Source organism: Saccopteryx leptura, chromosome 8 (genome assembly GCF_036850995.1).
Source record: "Saccopteryx leptura isolate mSacLep1 chromosome 8, mSacLep1_pri_phased_curated, whole genome shotgun sequence".
NCBI classification, from domain to species: Eukaryota; Metazoa; Chordata; class Mammalia; order Chiroptera; family Emballonuridae; genus Saccopteryx; species Saccopteryx leptura.
In genome coordinates this window covers 1677502-1701225 of record NC_089510.1, presented here as the reverse complement: position 1 = coordinate 1701225, position 23724 = coordinate 1677502, and the positions used below count along the sequence as shown (strand labels likewise).

The 23724-nt window shown below is 46.0% G+C and overlaps 1 protein-coding gene and 1 long non-coding RNA gene across 3 annotated transcripts in view; one reads left to right on the top strand and one right to left on the bottom strand.

Moving 5' to 3' along the window:
- Window positions 1–23724, bottom strand: part of LOC136379798 (uncharacterized) — a 555021-nt gene that overhangs the window by 204913 nt on the left and 326384 nt on the right. The window lies entirely within an intron of this gene.
- Window positions 1–23724, top strand: part of ATR (ATR serine/threonine kinase) — a 113882-nt gene that overhangs the window by 82399 nt on the left and 7759 nt on the right. For both annotated transcript variants that reach the window (XM_066347347.1, XM_066347344.1), the window contains exons 36-45: window positions 33–175; window positions 3355–3452; window positions 9799–10031; window positions 11767–11901; window positions 13234–13434; window positions 14458–14601; window positions 17250–17400; window positions 21373–21529; window positions 21628–21781; window positions 23294–23445. In XM_066347347.1, the coding sequence (XP_066203444.1) occupies window positions 33–175; window positions 3355–3452; window positions 9799–10031; window positions 11767–11901; window positions 13234–13434; window positions 14458–14601; window positions 17250–17400; window positions 21373–21529; window positions 21628–21781; window positions 23294–23445 (1568 nt within the window). The remainder of the gene's footprint in view (window positions 1–32; window positions 176–3354; window positions 3453–9798; window positions 10032–11766; window positions 11902–13233; window positions 13435–14457; window positions 14602–17249; window positions 17401–21372; window positions 21530–21627; window positions 21782–23293; window positions 23446–23724) is intronic.

Sequence of the window (23724 nt, the reverse complement as noted above, 5' to 3'; positions counted from 1 at the left end):
CGTCTGAGGTGCTGCCCTGTGCTCTCTTCCAGGATGTGACCTTGTTCCTGCCCGAGTGGGAAGATGGGCACTTCTACCTCGCCAAGTACTACGACAAGCTGATGCCCATGGTCACAGACAACAAGATGGAAAAGCAGGGCGACCTCATCCGGTACATCGTCCTTCACTTCGGGAGGTGCGTGTGGGACTGGCGTCCGCTGATCAGACGTGTCAGGGTGACTGCTGATAGTGGACTGTTGTCACAGATCTCGGCATACTCAGGATGTTTTCTGCTTTGCCGCTGATTCAGCCTAACACCTCAGATGAGATATTAATAATCTCTTTATATTTTTTCTTCCCTTTAAAAAATAACTATTTTAATGGAGGTAAGCATGCGTACTTTTTTTTTTTTTAATTCAATAGCCCTAGTAGATACAATGAAATTAAGTGCCCTCATTTCAGACTTCATCCCGAGTGTACCGCCTTGGAATTCCAGAAGACCCTAATTCGTGTGTGTTGAATGGTTGTATTTCATTGCCTGTGGAGTCTTTCCCTCCAGCCCATGTTACTAAGAAGTAGGGGATGGGGTGTGGCAAAAGTTGGTTTACAGGTGTTCATATGGAAAATAATAACAAAAATAGAATAAACTCTGTTTTGCATGCTCACAGCTGTAAACCTGCATTAGCCTCACCCTGTATAGAAGAGAATGGTTTTGATATCAGGTTTATAGAAAGAGTTTATGTCTTAAACTAGGTGACAGGTGAAATACAACTTAATTTTGTATGTTACAGTAAATGCTGTATTATCTCGTGCCTACTGTTTACAGGATCACAAATTATTAAGAGGTAATAATGACATTCCAGTTATTTTATTATGCGTGTTATTGCTTTATACTAAAGGGTAACTCACTTCAGAGCAATAAATCTATTTAAAGTTGCCTATTATTAGGTATGTTGACTTCTCAGTTTAATATTTTCAGGAATTAAAGCAATATATGTTTATCTGTGATTGTAGGATTGTAAGATTTTAGCCAAACCTTTCTTCCCAAGATGGAATTCAAGTTTTATAAAATCTAAACCAGTTTTATTTATTTGATTATCATTGCTTGTTATCGAGGCAGAATTTCTTGCTTATTGGTGGTTTGAAATGGAAGCGTAAACAGAGGATATTATTTTCCTTTTCTACAGTGACCAGTAGCTTTCGTTTGCTCTTGAGCGTTAGTATAGACCATGTACATTGTGTACAGGGTTTATTTAATAATACATTTCTTCTAAGACTGAGTTCTTCTGAGTCGTTAATGTGTATAACATTGTTAGGTATAGTGGGAGATATTTGTAAGTGTAGTTGAAGAAAATAAGGCTATTTTAGAGCATATTTTATTCATAGATAAAATAAAACATTTGGTTGCTTAAAGGAGTACACTCAGGGCCCTGCCTGGGTGGCTCGGTCAATAAAATGCCAACCCCGGGTCTGGGCATGAGAAGCGGTCAGTGAGCGCACAACAGGAATGAAAGAACTAAGTGAAGCTTGATGCATCTTCCTCCCCCCCTTCCTCTTCCTCCCTCCCCTCCATGCTCGCTCTCTTTTTCTGTCTCTTTCCCCCTTCCTGTCTCTTTCTCAAATCAATGGAAAAATCAAAGGAGTACACTCAGCTGTCCAGATCGATTTATCCTCTGAGTGGTTGGATTACTGTCACTACTAATTAAGCCTTAGTATTTGCCCTCCGGGAACGACAGGCCAGTTTGATGGAGGGACCCTGAGGCACACGGAACATTTAAATAATGGTCCATAATAGAATGTGTGATCAGGAATAAAAAAAAATGGTATAAATGTCTCTCTGGTATTACAAGATACCAGAAGCAAAGCAAACGAGCCCAGAAGTCATGAGTTTTGGGCAAATCTGAAGCCAAAACTCCGGCCCTGGCTTCCTGGTCTGTAAGGTCTCCCTTTCCGCCCTGCCCTGCTCTGCTGCGGGTCAGGTCGGCCTCGGGAAGAAGATGGGGTGTGAGGCCTTCAAGTCAAGGGGATGGTGTGGCTAGCTTTTCACAGGTCTGGCAGAGAACCAGGGTCAGAGTGGTTTGTGGAAAGGAAGGAGATGAAGTCTGACCTCATGGAAGAGGTATGCGGGTGCGCAGGAGGAGGCTGAGGTTGGAAAGTTGTAAAGAAGCAAGATTGTGTCTGTTTTAATCCTAGGCAGAGTCATTTACGTGGTCTTAATAATATAGGTGGTTAATTCCTGTTTTTGCACAGGGGGGAGAGCATGATTAAACTAGAACTTCAGGGATGTTAGTCCAGAATTTATCGAAGGGAAGGAAGGTAGAATCAGGTAGACTGAGTTATAGTTTCCCAAAAGTGAGTGACAGGGCTGACCGGGGCTTCCGGCCGAGGAACGCAGCAGAAGGCACAGAGCAGTGTGGGAGCAGTGCGGGCGGACGGGCTCTCAGGAGGCCGTCCTGCGGTTCCTTGAGGCACTGCGGTGTAGGGCTCGGTGAGGAGAGCAGTGAGGGAGGGCGGGGAGGAGGCCAAGACGACCTGTACCATGGGAAGTGCTGACACCACAGCTTCTGTCAGGCTCTCTGTAACTCAAGAGGTGGTTTAAATCCTAACATGTTACTATCTAACATAAACAAGGGACACTGTGTCACGTGTAATCCTAACATGTTACTATCTAACATAAGCAAGGGACACTGTGTCACGTGTAATCCTAACATGTTACTATCTAACATAAACAAGGGACACTGTGTCACGTGTAATCCTAACATGTTACTGTCTAACATAAACAAGGGACACTGTGTCATGTGTAATCCTAACATGTTACTATCTAACATAAGCAAGGGACACTGTGTCAGGTGTAATCCTAACATGTTACTATCTAACATAAGCAAGGGACACTGTGTCACGTGTAATCCTAACGTTATTATCTAACATAAGCAAAGGACATTGTGTCAGATGTAAATCCTAACATGTTACTATCTAACATAAACAAGGGACACTGTGTCACGTATAATCCTAACATGTTACTGTCTAACATAAACAAGGGACACTGTGTCATGTGTAATCCTAACATGTTACTATCTAACATAAGCAAAGGACATTGTGTCAGGTGTAATCCTAACATGTTATCTAACAAAAGCAAGGGACACTATGTCAGGTGTAAATCCTAACATGTTATCTAACATAAACAAGGGACACTGTGTCAGATGTAAATCCTAACATGTTATTATCTAACATAAACAAGAGACACTGTGTCAGGTGTAATCCTAACATGTTACTATCTAACATAAACAAGGGACACTGTGTCAGGTGTAATCCTAACATGTTATTATCTAACATAAACAAGGGACACTGTGTCAGGCATCCCCTCTGTGACTGCAGGTCCCTGCGGTTTGGAAACCAGTTCATATACCAGTCGATGCCCCGCATGCTGTCCCTCTGGCTGGACTTCGGTGCCAAGGCGTATGAATGGGAGAAAGGTATGATTTTGTACGTAACATTTTAAGGAACCAAGAAGAATTACGGTGTTTGTACAAAGTCAGATTTGGCTTGACAGTTTAACTTACTAAAACCTAGGAATGATTTTGATAATTAAGATTTTATAAGTTCAGAAAAAGCTGTAATTGAGAAATTTAAAAAAATATTTTATATGTGTGAACAAGAAACTGAATGTTAAAAAGAAGAAAGACTAAACATAGACTTTTAAAATTAAAATACAGTTAACGAACAATATTCTGTTAGCCTCATGCGTCCCACACGGTTATTCAACTTTCACACGCCTGGCAGAGGGACCAGCGCGTGAATCCGATGCCACCGCCACTGCGCAGAATCACCACACTGTCAGCTGTCTTCCCTGTGCTGTAACCTCCATCCCCAGGATCGCTCATTTCATAACTGAGTTTCTCCCTCTTCTCCCCTCCCCTCCCCTCTGACAGCCACCTGTCTGTTGTCTGTACCCATGAGCCTGTGTCTGTTTTGTTTTGATTTTAAAATACTTAAATGTAGATTTTTAAGTAGTTGCTGTTCAGAGCCTGCAGTGGAAACTCTTCTGATTCCCTGATGAAGCTGACACTGAAAATACTAGTTTAAGCCAAATAACTTACCATAAAAAGTACAATGGGTTGTGGCTTGTTCTGTTTGTATGTTTGTTTGTTTGTTTTTGTATTTTTCTGAAGTTGGAAATGGGGAGGCAGTCAGACAGACTCCCGCATGCGCCCTACCGGGATCCACCCGGCATGCCCACCAGGGGGCGACGCTCTGCCCATCTGGGGCGTTGCTCTGTCGCAACCAGAGCCATTCTAGCACCTGAGGCGGAGGCCACAGAGCCATCCTGAGCACCCGGGCTAACTTTGCTCCAATGGAGCCTTGGCTGCGGGAGGGGAAGAGAGAGACAGAGAGGAAGGAGAGGGGGAGGGGTGGAGAAGCAGATGGGCCCTTCTCCTGTGTGCCCTGGCCGGGAATTGAACCTGGGACTTCCACACGCTGGGCCGACGCTCTACCACTGAGCCAACCGGCCAGGGCTTGTTCTGTTTGTTTCTAGTGACAACTAATGGCCCTGGAATTTTTCAGTGGCTCCTAAATGTCTGTTCCTGTTTGGGCAGAGAAAACTTCTTTTCACCAACGGGCACGTGATCCGATTCTGTACCTGAGGAATGTGCAGCAGCCCCCTCCCCCAGGCCCGGGGGTGCCCGACACCACGGGTCACAGACCCCACTTGGCTCCCGCAGGCTGCTGGCCAGGGGTCTGTGCTGTTCAGGGTCACCTGCTCCGGACCCTGTGACCGCCCCGCAGTTAGTGAGTGGCGTGGCATCACTCATTCTGGGCGTCCTTTGCTGAAGTCTTCACGGGCTCAGTACTCGCCGGGCAGCTCGTTGCTCTCCATCCCGGCAGGTCTTCTGTTCCTGTCTTTCACCAGACTCACTGAGCACTCCTCACATGTGGCTGTCTTTCACCAGACTCACTGGGCACTCCTCACATGTGGAGTCCTTCTGCAGACTCACTGAGCACTCCTCACATGTGGCTGTCTTTCACCAGACTCACTGGGCACTCCTCACATGTGGAGTCCTTCTGCAGACTCACTGGGCACTCCTCACATGTGGCTGTCTTTCACCAGACTCACTGAGCACTCCTCACATGTGGCTGTCTTTCACCAGACTCACTGGGCACTCCTCACATGTGGCTGTCTTTCACCAGACTCACTGAGCACTCCTCACATGTGGAGTCCTTCTGCAGACTCACTGAGCACTCCTCACATGTTCCTGTCTTTCACCAGACTCACTGGGCACTCCTCACATGTGGAGTCCTTCTGCAGACTCACTGAGCACTCCTCACATGTGGAGTCCTTCTGCAGCCTCACTGGGCACTCCTCACATGTGGAGTCCTTCTGCAGACTCACTGAGCACTCCTCACATGTTCCTGTCTTTCACCAGACTCACTGAGCACTCCTCACATGTGGAGTCCTTCTGCAGCCTCACTGAGCACTCCTCACATGTGGAGTCCTTCTGCAGACTCACTGAGCACTCCTCACATGTGGCTGTCTTTCACCAGACTCACTGGGCACTCCTCACATGTGGAGTCCTTCTGCAGACTCACTGAGCACTCCTCACATGTGGCTGTCTTTCACCAGACTCACTGAGCACTCCTCACATGTGGAGTCCTTCTGCAGACTCACTGAGCACTCCTCACATGTGGAGTCCTTCTGCAGACTCACTGAGCACTCCTCACATGTTCCTGTCTTTCACCAGACTCACTGGGCACTCCTCACATGTGGAGTCCTTCTGCAGACTCACTGAGCACTCCTCACATGTTCCTGTCTTTCACCAGACTCACTGGGCACTCCTCACATGTGGAGTCCTTCTGCAGACTCACTGAGCACTCCTCACATGTGGCTGTCTTTCACCAGACTCACTGGGCACTCCACACATGTGGCTGTCTTTCACCAGACTCACTGAGCACTCCTCACATGTGGAGTCCTTCTGCAGACTCACTGAGCACTCCTCACATGTGGAGTCCTTCTGCAGACTCACTGGGCACTCCTCACATGTGGAGTCCTTCTGCAGACTCACTGAGCACTCCTCACATGTGGAGTCCTTCTGCAGACTCACTGAGCACTCCTCACATGTGGAGTCCTTCTGCAGACTCACTGAGCACTCCTCACATGTTCCTGTCTTTCACCAGACTCACTGGGCACTCCTCACATGTGGAGTCCTTCTGCAGACTCACTGAGCACTCCTCACATGTGGCTGTCTTTCACCAGACTCACTGGGCACTCCTCACATGTGGCTGTCTTTCACCAGACTCACTGAGCACTCCTCACATGTGGAGTCCTTCTGCAGCCTCAGGCACGGTAGCAAAACTAGCAGGAACCTCTTTACTGTTCTTCGCAACCTCACAGATCAAAGAGTCCTCTTAGAGCAGGGGTCCCCAAACTTTTTACATAGGAGGCCAGTTCACTGGCCCTCAGACCGTTGGAGGGCCGGACTAAAAAAACTATGAAAATCTCTATGCACACCGGACACATCTTATTTTAAAGTAAAAAAACAAAACAGGAACAAATACAATATTTAAAATAAAGAACAAGTAAATTTTAATCAACAAACTTACCAACATTTCAATGGGAACTATGGGTTTGCTTTTGGCTAATCAGATAGTCAGTGTCCGGTTCCATATTTGTCACTGCTAGCTGCAACAAATGATGCAAGTGTTCATCAGTTAGTCTAGATTGGGTTGGACATTTAAAATTTTTCATCCTAGAAAATGTCTGTTCGCAGACATAAGTGCTGCCAAAAATTGTTGACATTTTAAGGGCATGGTTCCTGATATTAGGATATGTCTCTGATGAGAGAGAGGCATAGAAATTAGGCAAGTTGTTTGACTTGAATGCGTCTTTCAGAGAGTCACAATTCTGCAGTTCAGCCAGTTCCATTTGGTAAATTGAATCCACATTTTCAGTGTCAATAGAAAATGGGTTACAGAAAAGCTGAATGTCCTGTTCATGGAGATGAAGCTCTTTAAATCTAAATTGGAACTCCTTTTGCAACTTTTCCAGTGAATCCACACATACTTCTTTTGGGAATGCAATCAAGGGTTTTTCCGCTAACAGATTTTGAGTTAAGGGGAGATGGCAGAAATTTTCCTCCTTCACTTGTTTAATAAGGAGGCCTAATTTTACTTCAAATGCTTTTACATGTGACTGCATATCACAGATGAGCTTCCCTTTTCCTTGAAGTTGCACATTGAAACTGTTGAGTAGCTCTGTTACATCTGTCAGAAAGGCGAGGTGCCATTTCCATTCTGCATCATTGAGCTCTGGTACTTCTTTGTTTTTTGAAAGCATAAAAGCTGTGATCTGTGGAAGTAAGTCATAGAAATGTCTCAAAACTCTCCCTTGACTCAGCCAACGGACTTCGGTGTGGTACAGAACATCTTCATAGGCCACATTTAGCTCAGACAGAAATTCCTGAAATTGCCTGTGGTTTAGTGCATTAGTTCTAATGAAGTTAACACAACGTACCACAATTTTCATAACAGAGTCCTACTTCAGTGATTTACTACATAACACTTGTTGGTGGATGAGGCAGTGTATGGCTATTGGATGAGAATGGTTAAGTTTGTCCATCTCTAGGTTAATGCGAGCGATTACTCCTTTCTTAGGCCCCACCATACTAGGCGCACCATCAGTTGTCACACTGGATAGTTTAGCCCAGTCCAGCTCCAAATCCTTCACAGTTTGGGACACCTTTTCACAGATATCCTCTCCTGTAGTTGTTCCTTTGATGCTTTGCAGTGCAGCAAGCTCTTCTGTGACTTCAAAATTGTCATTCATCCCACGAATAAAAATTAGAAGTTGTGCAGAATCACGACCATCATTGCTCTCGAGTGCCAAGGAAAAATAAGAAAGTTTTCTCGCAGAGTTTTGCAAATGCTGATGCAAATTGTCCCCCATTTCTTCAATCCTTCGTGTTATTGTAGGTCCTGAAAGACTAACTGTACTAAATAAGTCTGCCTTTTCTGGACACATCTCTTTGGCAACAGAAAGAAGGCACTCTTTAACAAATTCTCCCTCCATGAATGGTCTGCCAGCACATGCTATTAGCTTGGCAACTTGAAAACTTGCTTGCAGTGATGAAATATTTAGCTGCTTCTGCTTCACAAAAGTATTTCGCTGAGTTGACAATGAATTTTTCAGTTTTAATATTTTATCTTTTCTCACATCTCCAACCAAACAATCATATTTATCTTTATGTTGAGTTTGATAGTGTCAATGCAAATTATACTCTTTGAACACAGACACTATATTCTGACATATAAAACACATAGCTCTTTCCTTGTACTGCATGAAAAAGTAATCATATGATTCTGCATGAAACAGAATCATTCACTGTTCTTTGAATATCCTACACTCTGAGTCAATTTTTCTCTTTCTTGACGTCATTGTTTCCTCGGGATTCCAAATTGATAATAGTTAAATACCTATATATATATATATATGCTCTCTGCCCCTCCATATAGGTCCCATGCTCTCTGCCCTTCATGTAGGTCCAGGCCTCTGCCTCCCATGTAGGTCCAGGTTTCTGCCCACAATGTAGGTCCGTGCCCTCTGCCCCCCATGTAGGTCCAGGTCTCTGCCTTCATGTAGATCCAGGTCTCTGCCTCCCATGTAGGTCCATGCCCTCTGCCCCTCATGTAGGTCCATGCCCTCTGCCTCTTGTATAGGTCCATGCCCTCTGTCCCCATATAGGTCCAGGTCTCTGCCTCCTATGTAGGTCCATGCCCTTTGCCCCTCATGTAGGTCCATGCCCTCTGTCCCCATATAGGTCCAGGTCTCTGCCCCCTCATGTAGATCTAGGTCTCTGCCCCTCATGTAGATCCAGGTCTCTGCCTCCCATGTAGGTTCAGGTCTCTGCCCACAATGTAGGTCCATTTTTAAAATCCAATTAAAAAATAAATAAAAAATATACTTACCTACTGCAGCAGCCGCTGCCGCGCTGTGGACCCGGCGCCTCGGTCTTCAGTCTTTTAGGCCTAGATACGCACGTCGCGCGCTACAATGTCGCGACGTGATCATCTAGGTAGGACAGTGAGCGCTGAGCGCAATACAGGAAAGAGAGCGCATTATTTCAATTGTAAGCGCCAGAGCGCTTACAATTGAAATGAATCAGGGAACCAGCTGAATCCCCGTAAGTGCGACGGGGGCTGGGTAAAAGGCTGTCGGCCCGCGGGCCATAGTTTGGGGACCCCTGTCTTAGTGTATACAGACTGTAGCCACCTCAGCGTGCAATTGTTTTCTTTCCGTGTTGTGGAGAACTTGCACCCTTTCGCTTAACCGAAGCTCTCTGTGGCTTCTTGGGCACTCTACGGCGTGTCTGAACTGCCAGTGTCATGACTCTTGTGCTTGGGGGCTGTCATTAAGTAAATAAGGGCGACTTGAACACAAGCACAGTGATGCCACCCTGGTCGACCCGACAGCTGAGAGGGCCACTGAGTGGCCAGTGTGTGCAGTGTGAAGACTCGTGTCCCAGGGAGGACAGGCCGGGTGGCAGATGTCACCACGCTACCCAGCATGGCATGTGACTTAGAACTTAGGACTGCCTATTTCTGGAACTTTCCACTTAGTATTTTTAGACAGTCCTTGACTGCCAGAAACCCTTCGTACATTTTATAAAATGGAGATGAACCGAAAAGGTGGAAAGCAGAGCTGTGGACAGAGGGCATTACTACACATCGTAAAGCCGTTTCTAAAACAAAACTTCTGTGAGATGAACTGATACGCTATTTTATTCTTTTTAATTTTTAACATTTTTTTACCTTTGATTTTCCTTGCAGCTGGCCGCTCTGACCGCGTCCAGATGCGGAACGATCTAGCCAAGATCAACAAGGTCATCCTGGAGCACACGGGCCACCTGGCCCCATACCAGTTCCTGACCGCCTTCTCGCAGCTCATCTCCCGCATCTGCCACTCGCACGACGAGGTCTTTGTGGTCCTGACAGAGATGGTCGCCAAAGTGTTCCTGGCCTATCCCCAGCAGGCCATGTGGATGATGACAGCTGTGTCGAAGGTGACGTGTCAGGCCCGGCGGCACTGACGGCTCGGTGCCAGGGTGCGGGGGCCGGGGCTCCTCCCTCCTGTCAGGTTGGCAGTGAAACACACATTTCAGATACTTAGAAAAGAAGGACATGATACATGTGTCGTGTTTCCATTTGGAAACATTTGCCATAGCAAATGAAGCGACTAGTTAGTTTAGGACCAAAGAATTCAACATGCTTTTTCTTTTATAAGGTATGTACATTTTTAGTGCTTGGTATAAAATGGCAACCCATTTCAAGTGTTTTCATCCAAAGTACTTGAACTTTTTTTTTTTTTAATATTTAATTTTTTAGTGATTAGAGGAGGAGGCAGGGACAGACTCCCGCATGCACCCAACCGGGATCCACCCGGCGTGCCTACCAGGGGGCCATGCTCTGCCCATCTGGGGTGTTGCTCTGTTGCAACCGGAGCCATTCTAGCACCTGAGGTGGAGGCCATGGAGCCATCCTCAGCGCCTGGGCCATCTTGGCTTCAGTGTAGCCTTGGCTGCGGGAGGGGAAGAGAGAGACAGAGAGGAAGGAGAGGGGGAGGAGTGGAGAAGGAGATGGGCGCTTCTCCTGTGTGCCCTGGCTGGGAATCGAACCCGGGATATCCACATGCCGGGCTAACGCTCTACTGCTGAGCCAACCAGCCAGGGCCCAAACTACCTGAACTGTTAATACTAGAAAAAATTAGTTGCATTATTTTTTTTTTTTGCATTTTTCTGAAGCAGGAAACAGGGAGAGACAGTCAGACAGACTCCTGTATGCGCCCGACCGGGATCCACCTGGCACGCCCACCAGGGGGCGACGCTCTGTCCACCAGGGGGCTATGCTCCCATCTTGGGCGTCGCCATGTTGTGACCAGAGCCATTCTAGCGCCTGGGGCAGAGGCCAAGGAGCCATCCCCAGTGCCCGGGCCATCTTTGCTCCAAAGGAGCCTTGGCTGCGGGAGGGGAAGAGAGAGAGACAGAGAGGAAGGCGCGGCAGAGGGGTGGAGAAGCAAATGGGTGCTTCTCCTGTGTGCCCTGGCCGGGAATCGAACCCGGGTCCTCCGCACGCGACGCTTTACCGCTGAGCCAACCGGCCAGGGCCATTATTAATGGAACTTTACAACTTGGTAAATATGTTTGTTTAATAAATATTTTAGAGACAAGCAAAAATACACAGAGATATAAAATATTCACTATTCATTCATGTTTTATGTATATTTATGTATTTTCTATGCATATTTTGGCCTTAATTTGGATTGCATTGCTATGTAATTTTATATTTTTTCACTTAAGATTGTTATCATACATATTTCTATGTTATTAAATACCCTTTGAAGACACAATATTAATAATCCTATAAAACTTTATAGTAGTTAGCCATCTATATTTTAATTGTTGATTATCATTAAGGTTTATTACTGTTTTTTGCTATTGTAACACATTTGGAATCATCTGTATTTATTCTCATTTCTGGTTACTTCTTCAGGGTAGATCCCTAAGAAGGGAATGTATCTTCAGGGTAGATCCCTAAGAAGGGAATGTATCTTCAGGGTAGATCCCTAAGGAGGTAATGTATTAGGTCAGAGGAGAGGAGTGTCTATGACTCTGGATACTGTCGGAAATCTTGTCTCTGTATAAACTCTCATCATGAATACTTTTGAGGTTGATTTTTGTTCAAAGTTTTATCTTTTTAAAATCTTGTATAAAACTTCATTTAACTTTTTTTTTATGACAGTCGTCTTATCCCATGCGTGTGAACAGATGCAAGGAGATCCTGAATAAAGCGATTCAGATGAAAAAGTCCTTGGAAAAGTTTATTGGAGATGCAACTCGCCTAACAGATAAGCTTCTGGAACTGTGCAATAAACCGGTATTTTCACAAATCTTACGACCTTGTAGACCAGTGTTGGGTAATTTTATATAAAACTTCCATAGGATTTTAGCTGGTTTTCTTTCCTTGGATTAACTAGGTTAAAATTCTAACATATATCGGTTTGCACAGATACCGGACATCATCAAATTGTATACTTTAAATGTGTGCGGTTTATCTTAATAAAGTGGTTTTAAAAATCACTAATATATGTCCCTCTCACATAGCTTCTAAATTTCTAAAAGTTCTTCATGTGAATTTAGAGTAAATGACCCATATTTATTAAGAACAAGGTTACGTGAGGCTGTGAAGGAAGCCGTGGGTAAAGCATGGGGTTAAAATGTCTCCAAGGGTGTGTTCTGTCGAATCTTTAAACTCTGAAGGCGTGTGCCCTAAGCTGCAGTCACGAGAGGGAGGAGGAGGGCCGGGCTGTGGCCTTCATCCTGGCCGTGCGCATCGCTTTCCTGCCAGGACGCAGGCCCTGGGCTGAGGGAGACCGAGATGACTAAGACGCACTCTCCTGTCTCGAGCTCAGTCTCGTAGGAAAGTCGCAGGCGGTGGCTCTCACTGTGACCACTCCTTTATTCCGTAAACTGAGACTAGAGTGAGGAAGTGCTCACGGGAGTGACCCACTCGTCTACGTAAGGGATCCGAGGGGGAAAAGCTCTGAGGAGGGTGTGGGAGAGGCAGAGTGGGCAAGGCTCGTTACGAGGAGGGGAGGCCCGGTGAGGTGGACAGCTCTGTCTCTCTGCACACCGTCACCGCTGGCTGTTGCTAGGTGAGAAGACACAGACTGCCCCCGTCTCGCCTTCCCTCCACAGCTCACATCTTGAGAGAGTAATCTGGTTTTGTTTTAACCAGCTTGAATACTCTGGTTTCTGAGGCACTGGACATTGTCAAAAACTGTTGTGGTAATGGCCAAGACATATTGAACACTGGAATCTGTACAAGTTCCTAATTCTTTATCTGAAACCTTTGTGGCCCGCTACATTTAGAAATTTAGAACTTTTTAGATTTCTAAAGGGAGTATACAGTACATATACTTTATATTGAGTATCATAATCAGATACATAATTATTTCTGTGGTGAAACGAGACTCCGGTTTCTCATTTAGACACTTACAGTCCTGTGATGTGGGTATTCTCATTGATTTGGCAGAAGAATACCAAGAAGTTAAAATGAGACGAGGTGTAGAAGTGACTTAGAAAACTACAGGCTGTGGAGCCGCTGTCATTGAGATACTGCAGAAATGAGAGCATATTTGGGGCAGCACTGAGGGTTCTAGAATTCAGGGTGAACAGAGAATGTCGAGCCTGCCCCCCTTCCCCGCAGGTGGACGGAGGCAGCTCCACACTGAGCATGAGCACGCATTTCAAAGCGCTGAAGAAGCTGGTGGGCGAGGCCACGTTCAGCGAGATCCTCATCCCGCTGCAGTCCGTCATGATCCCCACGCTGCCCTCGGTCCCGGGCGCCCACGCCAGCCACGACCCCTTCCCCGGGCACTGGGCTTACATCGCGGGCTTTGATGACACGGTAAACTTCAGTTTTACAGAAGCATGACTCTGTTTTTTTAAATTTCGTAACGAGAACCTTTTCAGCTGAAGTTTAAAAGCGTTTTTCTCAGAGGCTAAATGAAGTCTATTTGCGAAGGAAAAGTGATTTGTAATTCAGAAAAGAAAAATGCTTACACTGGTGAGACAAAAACCAGTGACAAAAATCCCACGTTAACCGAGTCTTTAGATTTTCACAGGCTGGTGTCTGTGTTGGGATCAACTATAATCTTTACCTTTTATACAATTTGGTTTTTCCATACTTTTTTTTTCGTTATATATGGAGAACAGAAAGAAAAAAATACCACCTTTTGTTTGTGTTTTGGAAGGAAGTGAAGTTCAGCTAGAAAGAGCTTGACTCTTTGATTGGAGTATGATTGTGACTGACTTTTAAAGAAATGGTGCTAACAGCACTTCTGAGGAAATACTTTTGAAAACTGTATTTACTCCAATACTTCTGTGACTCAGAACAGTTGCGTAACTGTGTCAGAGCCCATGATTAAATCACACAGTGCAACGTTATCGCTTACAGTCACACTTTGTTGTTAACGTTATTAAGCAATTTTCCTCACCTCATTGGGTCACTTGATTTTTCAGGAGTTTCTTCTTTCAAAAATCAAGTGACTTTCCATAGGTAAACATTTCTTACCATTAAAAACATTTAAAAACAGTGTCTCAGGCTCTGAAGAAAGGTCCTAAGAATATTTCAAAAAGATTATAAACATTGTGACTGCTTCAGGGGCTGGCTAATGTGGATGTGCATGACCTCACACTGCTGATGAGATAAAGGGCCTTGTGCTTCACCGTCATTCCTAACGCGTGAGTGTGTGTCTCCCACCACGCGCCCCGTCCTTTTCGTGGGTCATCAGTAAGATAAAAGAAATTAAAGGATAGGTTTTCTGCATAATGCGGATGATTCTCCTTATTATGATGTCGTATCACAATGTTTATAATACATGCAGAAGTTAGAAACAGACTGGTCCTGATGCACCGCGTCGTCTTTCAGGTGGAGATTCTGGCTTCTCTGCAGAAGCCCAAGAAGCTCTCGCTGCAGGGCTCGGACGGGAAGGGCTACATCATGATGTGCAAGCCCAAGGACGACCTGCGGAAGGACTGCCGGCTCATGGAGTTCAACTCCCTGATCAACAAGGTGGGCAGAGGGCGCGCTCTTATTCAGAATGACCGTCACGACTGTCGATGTGGTGCAGGTTCTCAGAGCGCCAACAGGTCCCTCTTAGAAAGAAGGAAGGCTTGACCGATGGTGGCGCGGCGGATAGAGCGTCCACCCGGGACGCCAAGGTCCCCCGTGTGAAACCCTGAGGTGGCTGGCTCTGAGCGCGGCTCACCGGCTTGAGCAGGAGACCGTTCATAGGGTCCAAAGCTCGCAAGCTGGGGCCCAGAGGTCATGGGCATGAAAAGCCCAGGGTCGCTGGCTTGAGCAGGGGACCGCTCATAGGATCCAAAGCTCGCAAGCTGGGGCCCAGAGGTCATGGGCATGAAAAGCCCAGGGTCGCTGGCTTGAGCAGGGGACCGCTCATAGGATCCAAAGCTCGCAAGCTGGGGCCCAGAGGTCATGGGCATGAAAAGCCCAGGGTCGCTGGCTTGAGCCAGGGGACGCTGGCATGTCCCTGGTCAAGGCATGGCGAGAAGCTCAGTGCACAACTACAGTGAAAGCAACTACTGGTCGATGCTTATCTCTCCCCCTTCCTGCCTCTCTCTCAAAAAAAAAAAGAAAGGGGGGGAATGAAATGCAGTTCCTTTCATTCCATTTTCAATTAATTTTTAAAACTAGGATAAAATATAGGTAACATAAAATTGACCATCTTAACCATTTTTAAGTGTCCAGTTCAGTTCAGTGGCAATAAGTACATTCATATTATTGTACAACCGTCACCACCATCGTCTCTCCAGGAAGCCTTCATCTTCCCAAACTGACACTCTGGGTCCACTACACAGTCACCCCTGGCCCCTCCCCCGCCTTGGCACCCACCACTCCACTCTCTGTCTCCGCGTTTTACTGCTCTGGGCCTCAGGTCGCGCAGTCACACCGGCTCTTCCCTTTCCACTGGCTTGTTCCACGGGGCGTTGTGTCTCCAAGGTCCGTCCCTGTTACAGTCTGTGTCCGAGTGTCTTCCAGCAGGCTGAATAGGTACACACGTACGGGGGTGCCACATGCTGTGACCCGTTCCCCTCAGCGCATGCCTGGGGAGCCGCCCCCTTTGGCTGTGAGCCCGGTGTGCGCAGCTGTGTGTGCGCTCGGGAACAGCCTTGAGAAAACGTATAGGGTGTATTAACGAGGGAAAATATTTCCCTCTTCATGTTCCAGTTATCTGTAGTGTACTTTTTTACATCAGATTTATTTATGTTTTATGTTTCGTGCTAGAAAGAAAATATCCATTTGTATTTTTAACAACACGCTGTTTAAAGGTGATCATTAGTGGGGTTTTTTGTTTTATTGAAGTACTTAATTTCTTTCTCATAAATTTTATGAAAAGTCTCATTAAAGGGTTAAGAATATCTGGTCTTAGATATTTTGAATTATTCTGTAGCCAGGTCTTAAAGAATGTACAGAATCTGTTTTTCTGTTGGTAAAAGTAACCCATGCTTGCAGAAGGATGAAACCTCACCTCTTTCCTCTACGCCCTGGCCAGGCTCCCCACGCTGTCCGACACTTCACTGGGACCTCTTCTGAGCAGAAAAAGATACAGTACCAGATGAGTTCACTTTTTAAACAAGCCAGTTAGGATTTGTGTTTAGTTTAATCAAAAGTAAGTTAAAAACTAATGCCGTACTTAAAAACCCATTTCAAAAGCGGTATGAAGGGAAGGAATAGTATTTATTTTAAAATGTTGTTTGGTAAATTGGTCACTTAATTTACTATTCAGCTATCCGTATGTTTGTCCCACAGCTTTCTGACTATCAAGTGGCCTGGCTCTGGATACATATTGATCTTAATCAGCCTTGTTAGTGGTTACCTTCTTTCATCACTATTGCTCCACTTGCCCATGGTCAAATAACGTAGCCTGAGTGAGCAAAGTGGGAGGTTCTCCATGTTGGTCTAGGAGGCCGCACACTGGTCTTTACTGGTGATTCTAATGCCTTACGGCTTTGCTACATACTGACATTTATGTATCTGCTTGTTTCTAGAGCTGACAGTGTTTTTGGTCAGTGATAGTACCTTTGAATTGGACAGGTTATCATTATAGATATGCATTCTTAGTTTATTTCATACAGTTCCAGAATTAAGCAAAATGTGCTTCATCCTTAACCTAATCTATTTCAGGATTAATCAGATGAGATGTGGAAAGCTTTCTTATGAGAGGATTTTTCAAATGAAGGTGTAATATTAAACTGCAAGAATAAGAAATAAATCTAGGGGATATCAGAAAACTCACATTCTTTTGTTTGTGCATTTGTGAGATAATTAAAATTAAACAGCCTTCTCTGTGCCTTTAATGTTTCAATAACATTTTGGAAGCAATAAAAGCAAAAGTATTTTGTCATTGTTAAGTACAATACGCAACTATGATATTTTTTGTATGTATGATATATTGTTGTCACATTTGGTATAAAATTAAAAAGAAAGACTTACCCAAATCATTTTTAATGATTTGGAAAGAGATTAAGGATACTGTCCAGGTAGTTTCCTGGCCTGTCATTCTGAAGAAATATTCATGTACACCACATGGTAAACTTTTATTAACCTTCTTTTGCTATGACATGGTCACTCTTGAGCTATATTTGATATGATGTTTAGAAATTTTTAACTTTTTAAGTTTATCTGTGTTTTTTTAATAGTGCTTAAGAAAAGATGCTGAATCTCGTCGACGAGAACTTCATATCCGAACATACGCGGTGATCCCGTTGAACGATGAGTGTGGGATCATCGAATGGGTCAACAACACGGCTGGCTTGAGACCTATTCTCACCAAACTGTATAAGGAAAAAGGTGCCGAATTCATTTCTGCAATATGAATATATTTATATAATATACGTATAATGACTGCTAACGTATACTGTGGGTATGATTGTTATTAACATATGTCATTGAGGATTTTTTTTTTTTTTTTTTGTATTTTTCTGAAGTTGGAAACGGGGAGGCAAACAGACTCCTGCATGCGCCCGACCGGGATCCACCCGGCATGCCCACCAGGGGGCGATGCTCTGCACATCTGGGGCATAGCTCTGTTGCGACCAGAGCCATTCTAGCACCTGAGGCAGAGGCCATAGAGCCATCCTCAGCGCCCAGGCCAACTTTGCTCCAATGGAGCCTTGGCTGAGGGAGGGGAAGAGAAAGACAGAAAGGAAGGGGAGGGGGAGGGGTGGAGAAGCAGATGGATGCTTCTCCTGTGTGCCCTGGCCGGGAATCGAACTCGGGACTCCTGCACGCCAGGCCGACGCTCTACCACTGAGCAAACCAGCCAGGGCTTTGAGTATTTTTTTGATGTAAGCCATGATAAAATTTCTGTTCAAATCAGATTCTGTAGACAGAAGTTCTAAATGTTTTCTTTCCTTCCTTCCTTATATTTTAATTTCTTTTATCTTCATTCCAAAAGGGTTGAGGTAGCTGGCAAAAATGTATATGAATATATGTTTTTCACAGAGTTATTGGTTAGCAATTCTGGAACTGCTTTACGTGGACACTGGAATCAGCAGATAGTTAACTGTATTGGAGCTAGTTTTTCTGTCCTGAGAAAGAAGAAGAAAGGGAAGGGTAGATCAGAAGAGAGCCTCCCACTGGTCGACCCTGGGACAGTATGAGCACCAAACTAGGTAATGGTAGGGTTGGGTTATAACCCCGGGTAAAATAAACAGACCCACACTAGTGTAAACACATATTTGAATAACAAGAAATCGGGAATTACGACCAGTTCTTCCTACAGTAGAACTGAGGTGACTCAATGTGAACGAAATGATGGAAAGAGGAAGTCATCAATTCGCAAACACCATAGTGATATTTGTTGCAGACAGTGAATCTTGGTGGATCCTGAAATTAAAGTGTGACAGAAACAGATTATTTACAGAATCTCAAGAGTTTATCCCCTAAGACAGTTTATTAATTACAACAGGAAAGAATAATAACTTCACAGTGAGAAAACAAAAATATAACTGCTCAGAATCCTTTAAAAATGATAATGTAAAGAAAGACAAAGATAGAAATCTCCCAGATTTGAGCACAGGGAGGAGATGTAACAACCGAACGCAAAATAGGACCCTGGATTGGGCCCCGATCCAGAAAAGGCTGTTGTAGGGCAGGTGGTGAGATCTGGTGGTCTGAAGGTTCGTTAATAATGTCACAGCAGCCTGACCGGGCGGTGGCGCAGTGGATAGAGCATCGGACTGGGATGCGCAGGACCCAGGTTCGAGACTCTGAGGTCTCCAGCTTGAGCGTGGGCTCATCTGATTTGAGCAAAAGCTCACCAGCTTGGACCCAAGGTCGCTGGCTCAAGCAAGGGGTTACTCGGTCTGCTGAAGGCCCGCGGTCAAAGCACATACGAGAAAGCAATCAATGAACAAACTGAGGTGTCACAATGCGCAACGAAAAACTAATGATTGATGCTTCTCATCTCTCCGTTCCTGTCTGTCTGTCCTTGTCTATCCCTCTCTGACTCTCTCTCTGTCTCTGTTAAAATAAATTTTAAAAAAATGTCACAGCATATTGAGTTTCTGGTTTAGATGACTGTCTGTTATAGAAAAGATGAACAATGAGAAAATCTGGATGATGAATATATACAGGATCTTTGTATCTTTTATGCAGTTTCTTGTAAGTCTGAAATTATTTGTAAACTGTTTTTAAAATGCATGCGATACACACATTAAAAGTAAACATATTGTTTGAGTGAAGTAGAAAATGAGTCTATCAGTTTTCCAGGGCCTTTGTAACACAGTGCTGCAGCCTGGCTACAGTGTCCTGTCACAGTTCTGGAGGCCTGCGTCCAGAATCACGGTGCCCGCAGGGCCGGAGCCCTCTGAGGGCCGGCGTCTTCCAAAGCCCTCCTGCTGGTCTCCATGGCAGGTTCCGGCTGACGGCTGCAGCGCCGACCCCGGACAGCCCCCTGCCACTGTCTCTTCCCGGAGGGACACTGGTCACCATGCATTTGGGGCCCACCCTGGTGACTTCATCTTAACCTGATCCCATGGACAGAGACTCTATTTTTAGACCCTATTTCCAAATAAGGTCACGTTGATCGTTCACAGGAACCAGGGGTTAGGATTTGAGCATATTTTTCTGCGTAATACATTTCAACTCACAGCATTAAGCAGTATTGATAATTGACTATATTATGGGTTTTGTGCTGAGCATGTTATGTACATCGGTGGTTTTCAACCTCTTTACACTTGGGGACCCATGAAAATAGGAGAATTATTTTGGGGACTGCTAAGGCAGAAATTGCCTTGAGCATAAGTGAATTCGAGTAAGATCACTGTGTCTGTAACCCTTTTACAACATCAGGGTGATGAACTCTTCTGCAGCCTAGCAGGAAATTTCTGGTGGACCAGTCTGTGGAACGGCGGTTGAAAAACACCAGTGTCCATTATTTTATTCATTATTCCTTCTTCATGAAGAGCGGCAGAGGTTGAGCCATTTACCCACGGTCACACAGCGAGGGTGCTGGTTGAAGAGGGGCAGTCCAAGCATATTTGCATCTGGTTTCAGAGAACTTGCTGCTGACTGTTTTATTCAGAAGCATGAAGTACTGTGGAAGTTTTACTTAGCGCTTTTGGATTTAAAAATGTATATATTTTCCACTTTACCATGAACACACAATTAAACTATGTAACATTTGACTCTTAAGAACCTCAAATCGCAAATTTGTCCACGAAGCTTTTAGCTGTGCCTTCGGTATAAAAGCATTAAACCAGGTGGATCTGAATGGGGTGTGATCAGCTGGAGTCACACCAGTCCTCTGCTGTGGCTCAGCAATAATGTCAGGGCAATATTGAGTTTCTGGTTTAGATGACTGTCATAGAAAAGATGAACAATGAGAAAATCTGGATGATGAGTACATACGGGATTCTTTGTATCTTTTATGCAGCAGAAGGAAGGGCCGCCTCCCGGGCGGTTTGCCTTGTGCGGGGTGAGGTTGAGAAGCAGCTGCACTGGGGCCCTGGTAGGCTCAGCCGGCCTTCGCCCAGGGCAGACTGGCAGAGCAGCGCAGTGCGTTCTGTAGCAGTGGTTAGGGTGGCCCTGTACCACGCACTGACTGACAGAGAGATCGCTGTAATTTTTTTTTTTCTTTCTTTTTTTTTTTTTGAAGCTGGAAATGGGGAGAGACAGTCAGACAGACTCCCGCATGCGCCCGACCGGGATCCACCCGGCACGCCCACCAGGGGCGACGCTCTGCCCACCAGGGGGCGATGCTCTGCCCCTCCGGGGGGTCGCTCTGCCGCGACCAGAGCCACTCTAGCGCCTGGGGCAGAGGCCAAGGAGCCATCCCCAGCGCCCGGGCCATCTTTGCTCCAATGGAGCCTTGGCTGCGGAGGGGAAGAGAGAGACAGAGAGGAAGGGGAGGGGGGTGGAGAAGCAAATGGACGCTTCTCCTATGTGCCCTGGCCGGGAATCGAACCTGGGTCCCCCGCACGCCAGGCCGACGCTCTACCACTGAGCCAACTGGCCAGGGCCGATCGCTGTAATTTTAACGAGGGCTGTGGCAACTTGACGATTTTTACAAGAGGCACTGTTCGCGTTGGGTTTATTCTGAGTGCTGTTTTTGGTGTTATCTGATTCCACAACATTGGTTTTAGTTGACGTCAATTATAACCAACAAGATAAACTTTCCTCTGTGTAGAGAATTATCCACTCTTGCTTCTGAATAACAATTTGAATAAGAGTAGACGTGTCCTGTCCTGTACTAACAATAACAGCAGCGAACGCCCGCTCCTCCCCGGCCTGAGTGACAGGTGCCCGCTGTCCTTGCAGGCGTCTACATGACGGGCAAGGAGCTTCGCCAGTGCATGCTGCCCAAGTCGGCCGCCTTGTCCGAGAAGCTCAAGGTGTTCCAGGAGTTCCTCCTGCCCAGGCACCCGCCCGTGTTCCACGAGTGGTTCCTGAGGACGTTCCCTGACCCGACCTCATGGTACGTTTCCACGGTTACAGTACGCTGTCACGGCCGGAGCTCTTAGAATTGTTCTCAGTGCCTGTTCCCCGGTTTGCTGAGGGCCCCGTGTTTCTCAGGTACAGCAGCAGGTCTGCCTACTGCCGCTCCACCGCGGTCATGTCCATGGTGGGCTACATCCTGGGCCTCGGGGACCGCCACGGCGAGAACATCCTCTTCGACTCCTTCACTGGAGAGTGCGTCCACGTGGATTTCAACTGTCTCTTCAATAAGGTAGGTGGTTGGCTCCCGCGCGTTCGCGGTGTGTTTCCTCCTGACGCGCTCTCTTCCTGGACGGACCCAGTGGCAGCAGTGACGGGCACGGGGGCCCAGGTTCCCGCAGCCCTACGCAGAGCAGCTCAGAACTGCGAGAGCTCAGAGAGCGCTGAGCCTAAGCCCAGAAACAGAGGTTTGGGTGCTAATTCAGCCAGTTCTTAGCCACATGAAGACAGACAGAGCAGTTGCCTTGACGGAGACTCACTGTTAGAGAAACGGTCATTCGACCGGACGGTTTCCGACTGTCAGCTTCAGAACCATCGAGAGTTTGTTCTGTAGTGCAGACATCAGGAATCGTCCCAGGGATTCCGGTTCTGTAGGTCCAGAGTGGGGCCTGGAAACACATCAGGCCACGTGGTGTTTCCTCCGGCGCCGCCTCCTCTGGGGTTGGATCTCAGAGAGCAGGTGGCAGGTGGACCCAGGTGTCTCTTCATCCTCATTCTCTCTGGGTGGCCTTCTGCTGTCACAGAGCAAATGGAGAACAAATCAGGGATAAACCACACGTGTAGGTTAAGCATACAGGAGAGGAGTTCAGGGAAACTGGTGGGGGGTGAGAAAGTCCCACGACAGAAAGGTTAGGTAGGCAGTGGCAAAAAAACCCCTAAATGAACTGAATGTCATTGTATCCCATGCTGCCTTTCCTGAGGGCTGTGAGCATCTAACATGTGGCTGTATTTTTTCCTTCCTGTTTTAAAGTGAGAGTCTTAAAGAAATTAAGAGGCTCTGGCTGGTTGGCTCAGCAGTAGAGCATTGGCCCGGTGTGTGGAAGTCCTGGGTTCAATTCCTAGTCAGGGCACACAGGAGAAGCGACCAACTGCTTCTCCACCCTTCTCCCTCTTCCTTCTCTCTCTCTCTCTCTCTCTCTCTTTCCCTCCTGTAGCCATGGCTCAGTTGGAGCAAGTTGGCCAGGGGTGCTGAGGATGGCTTCATGGCCTCACCTCAGGCACTAGGAAGAGCTCAGTTGTTGAGCAACAGAGCCACAGCCCCAGACAGGCAGAGCATCACCCCCTAGGGGGCTTACCAGGTGGATCCTGGTCAGGGCACATGCAGGAGTCTGTCTGTGCCTCCCCATCCTCACTGAATAAAAAAAAATTTTTTTAAAGAAAAGAAAAATGTGACAGCACTTATTGTACCTTATATTATTCAAGAAGGACAGTAAGGGAGTTAATATAAGACTGTTGGCTACATACAAGTTTCTCTGTGATGTTGCTCACCATGGTCATTCAGTGAAAACTGAGTCCGTCCATCTCCAGCTATTCTCTGAGAGGCGGCCTTTAAGTTCCCCGGAAGCCAGTGCAGAGTCCTCTCGAGCCTTTAGGATATCAGCCTCGAACAGGGTTACAAATACAGATGTTTTGATGGTATGCTTCCTATTTACGAAATCAATATAGGCATGAAATTCTAAATCTCTTGCATAAAGATTTTAACATTCTAACAGTATTACTTTTTAATGAAACACCCTGTTTGAAGGGAGAAACCTTTGAAGTTCCAGAAATTGTTCCATTTCGCCTGACTCACAACATGGTTAACGGAATGGGTCCCATGGGCACGGAAGGCCTTTTCAGAAGAGCTTGCGAAGTGACGATGAGGCTGATGCGAGATCAGAGGGAGCCTTTAATGAGGTGAGAGTCTGTGTCCTCAGCCTGCGGTGACTCTGAGCTGGGGTAGGGGTGGGGCTGGGCTCCTCATGGGTTTCCTTTAGTAGAAGCCACTTTGATTCTGTTGAAGTAGACATCTGTATAAATAAAAATGTAAATGTTTGTTCAAAATCTTAAATCTCTGAAAGTTCTTTACCAATTGCTTTGAAATTTTGACACAACGTTGCATTCACATACACGCATGTTTTTATGTTTTTATCTACCTACTATTATATAGATGTCACACCTGTGACAGGTAAAAAC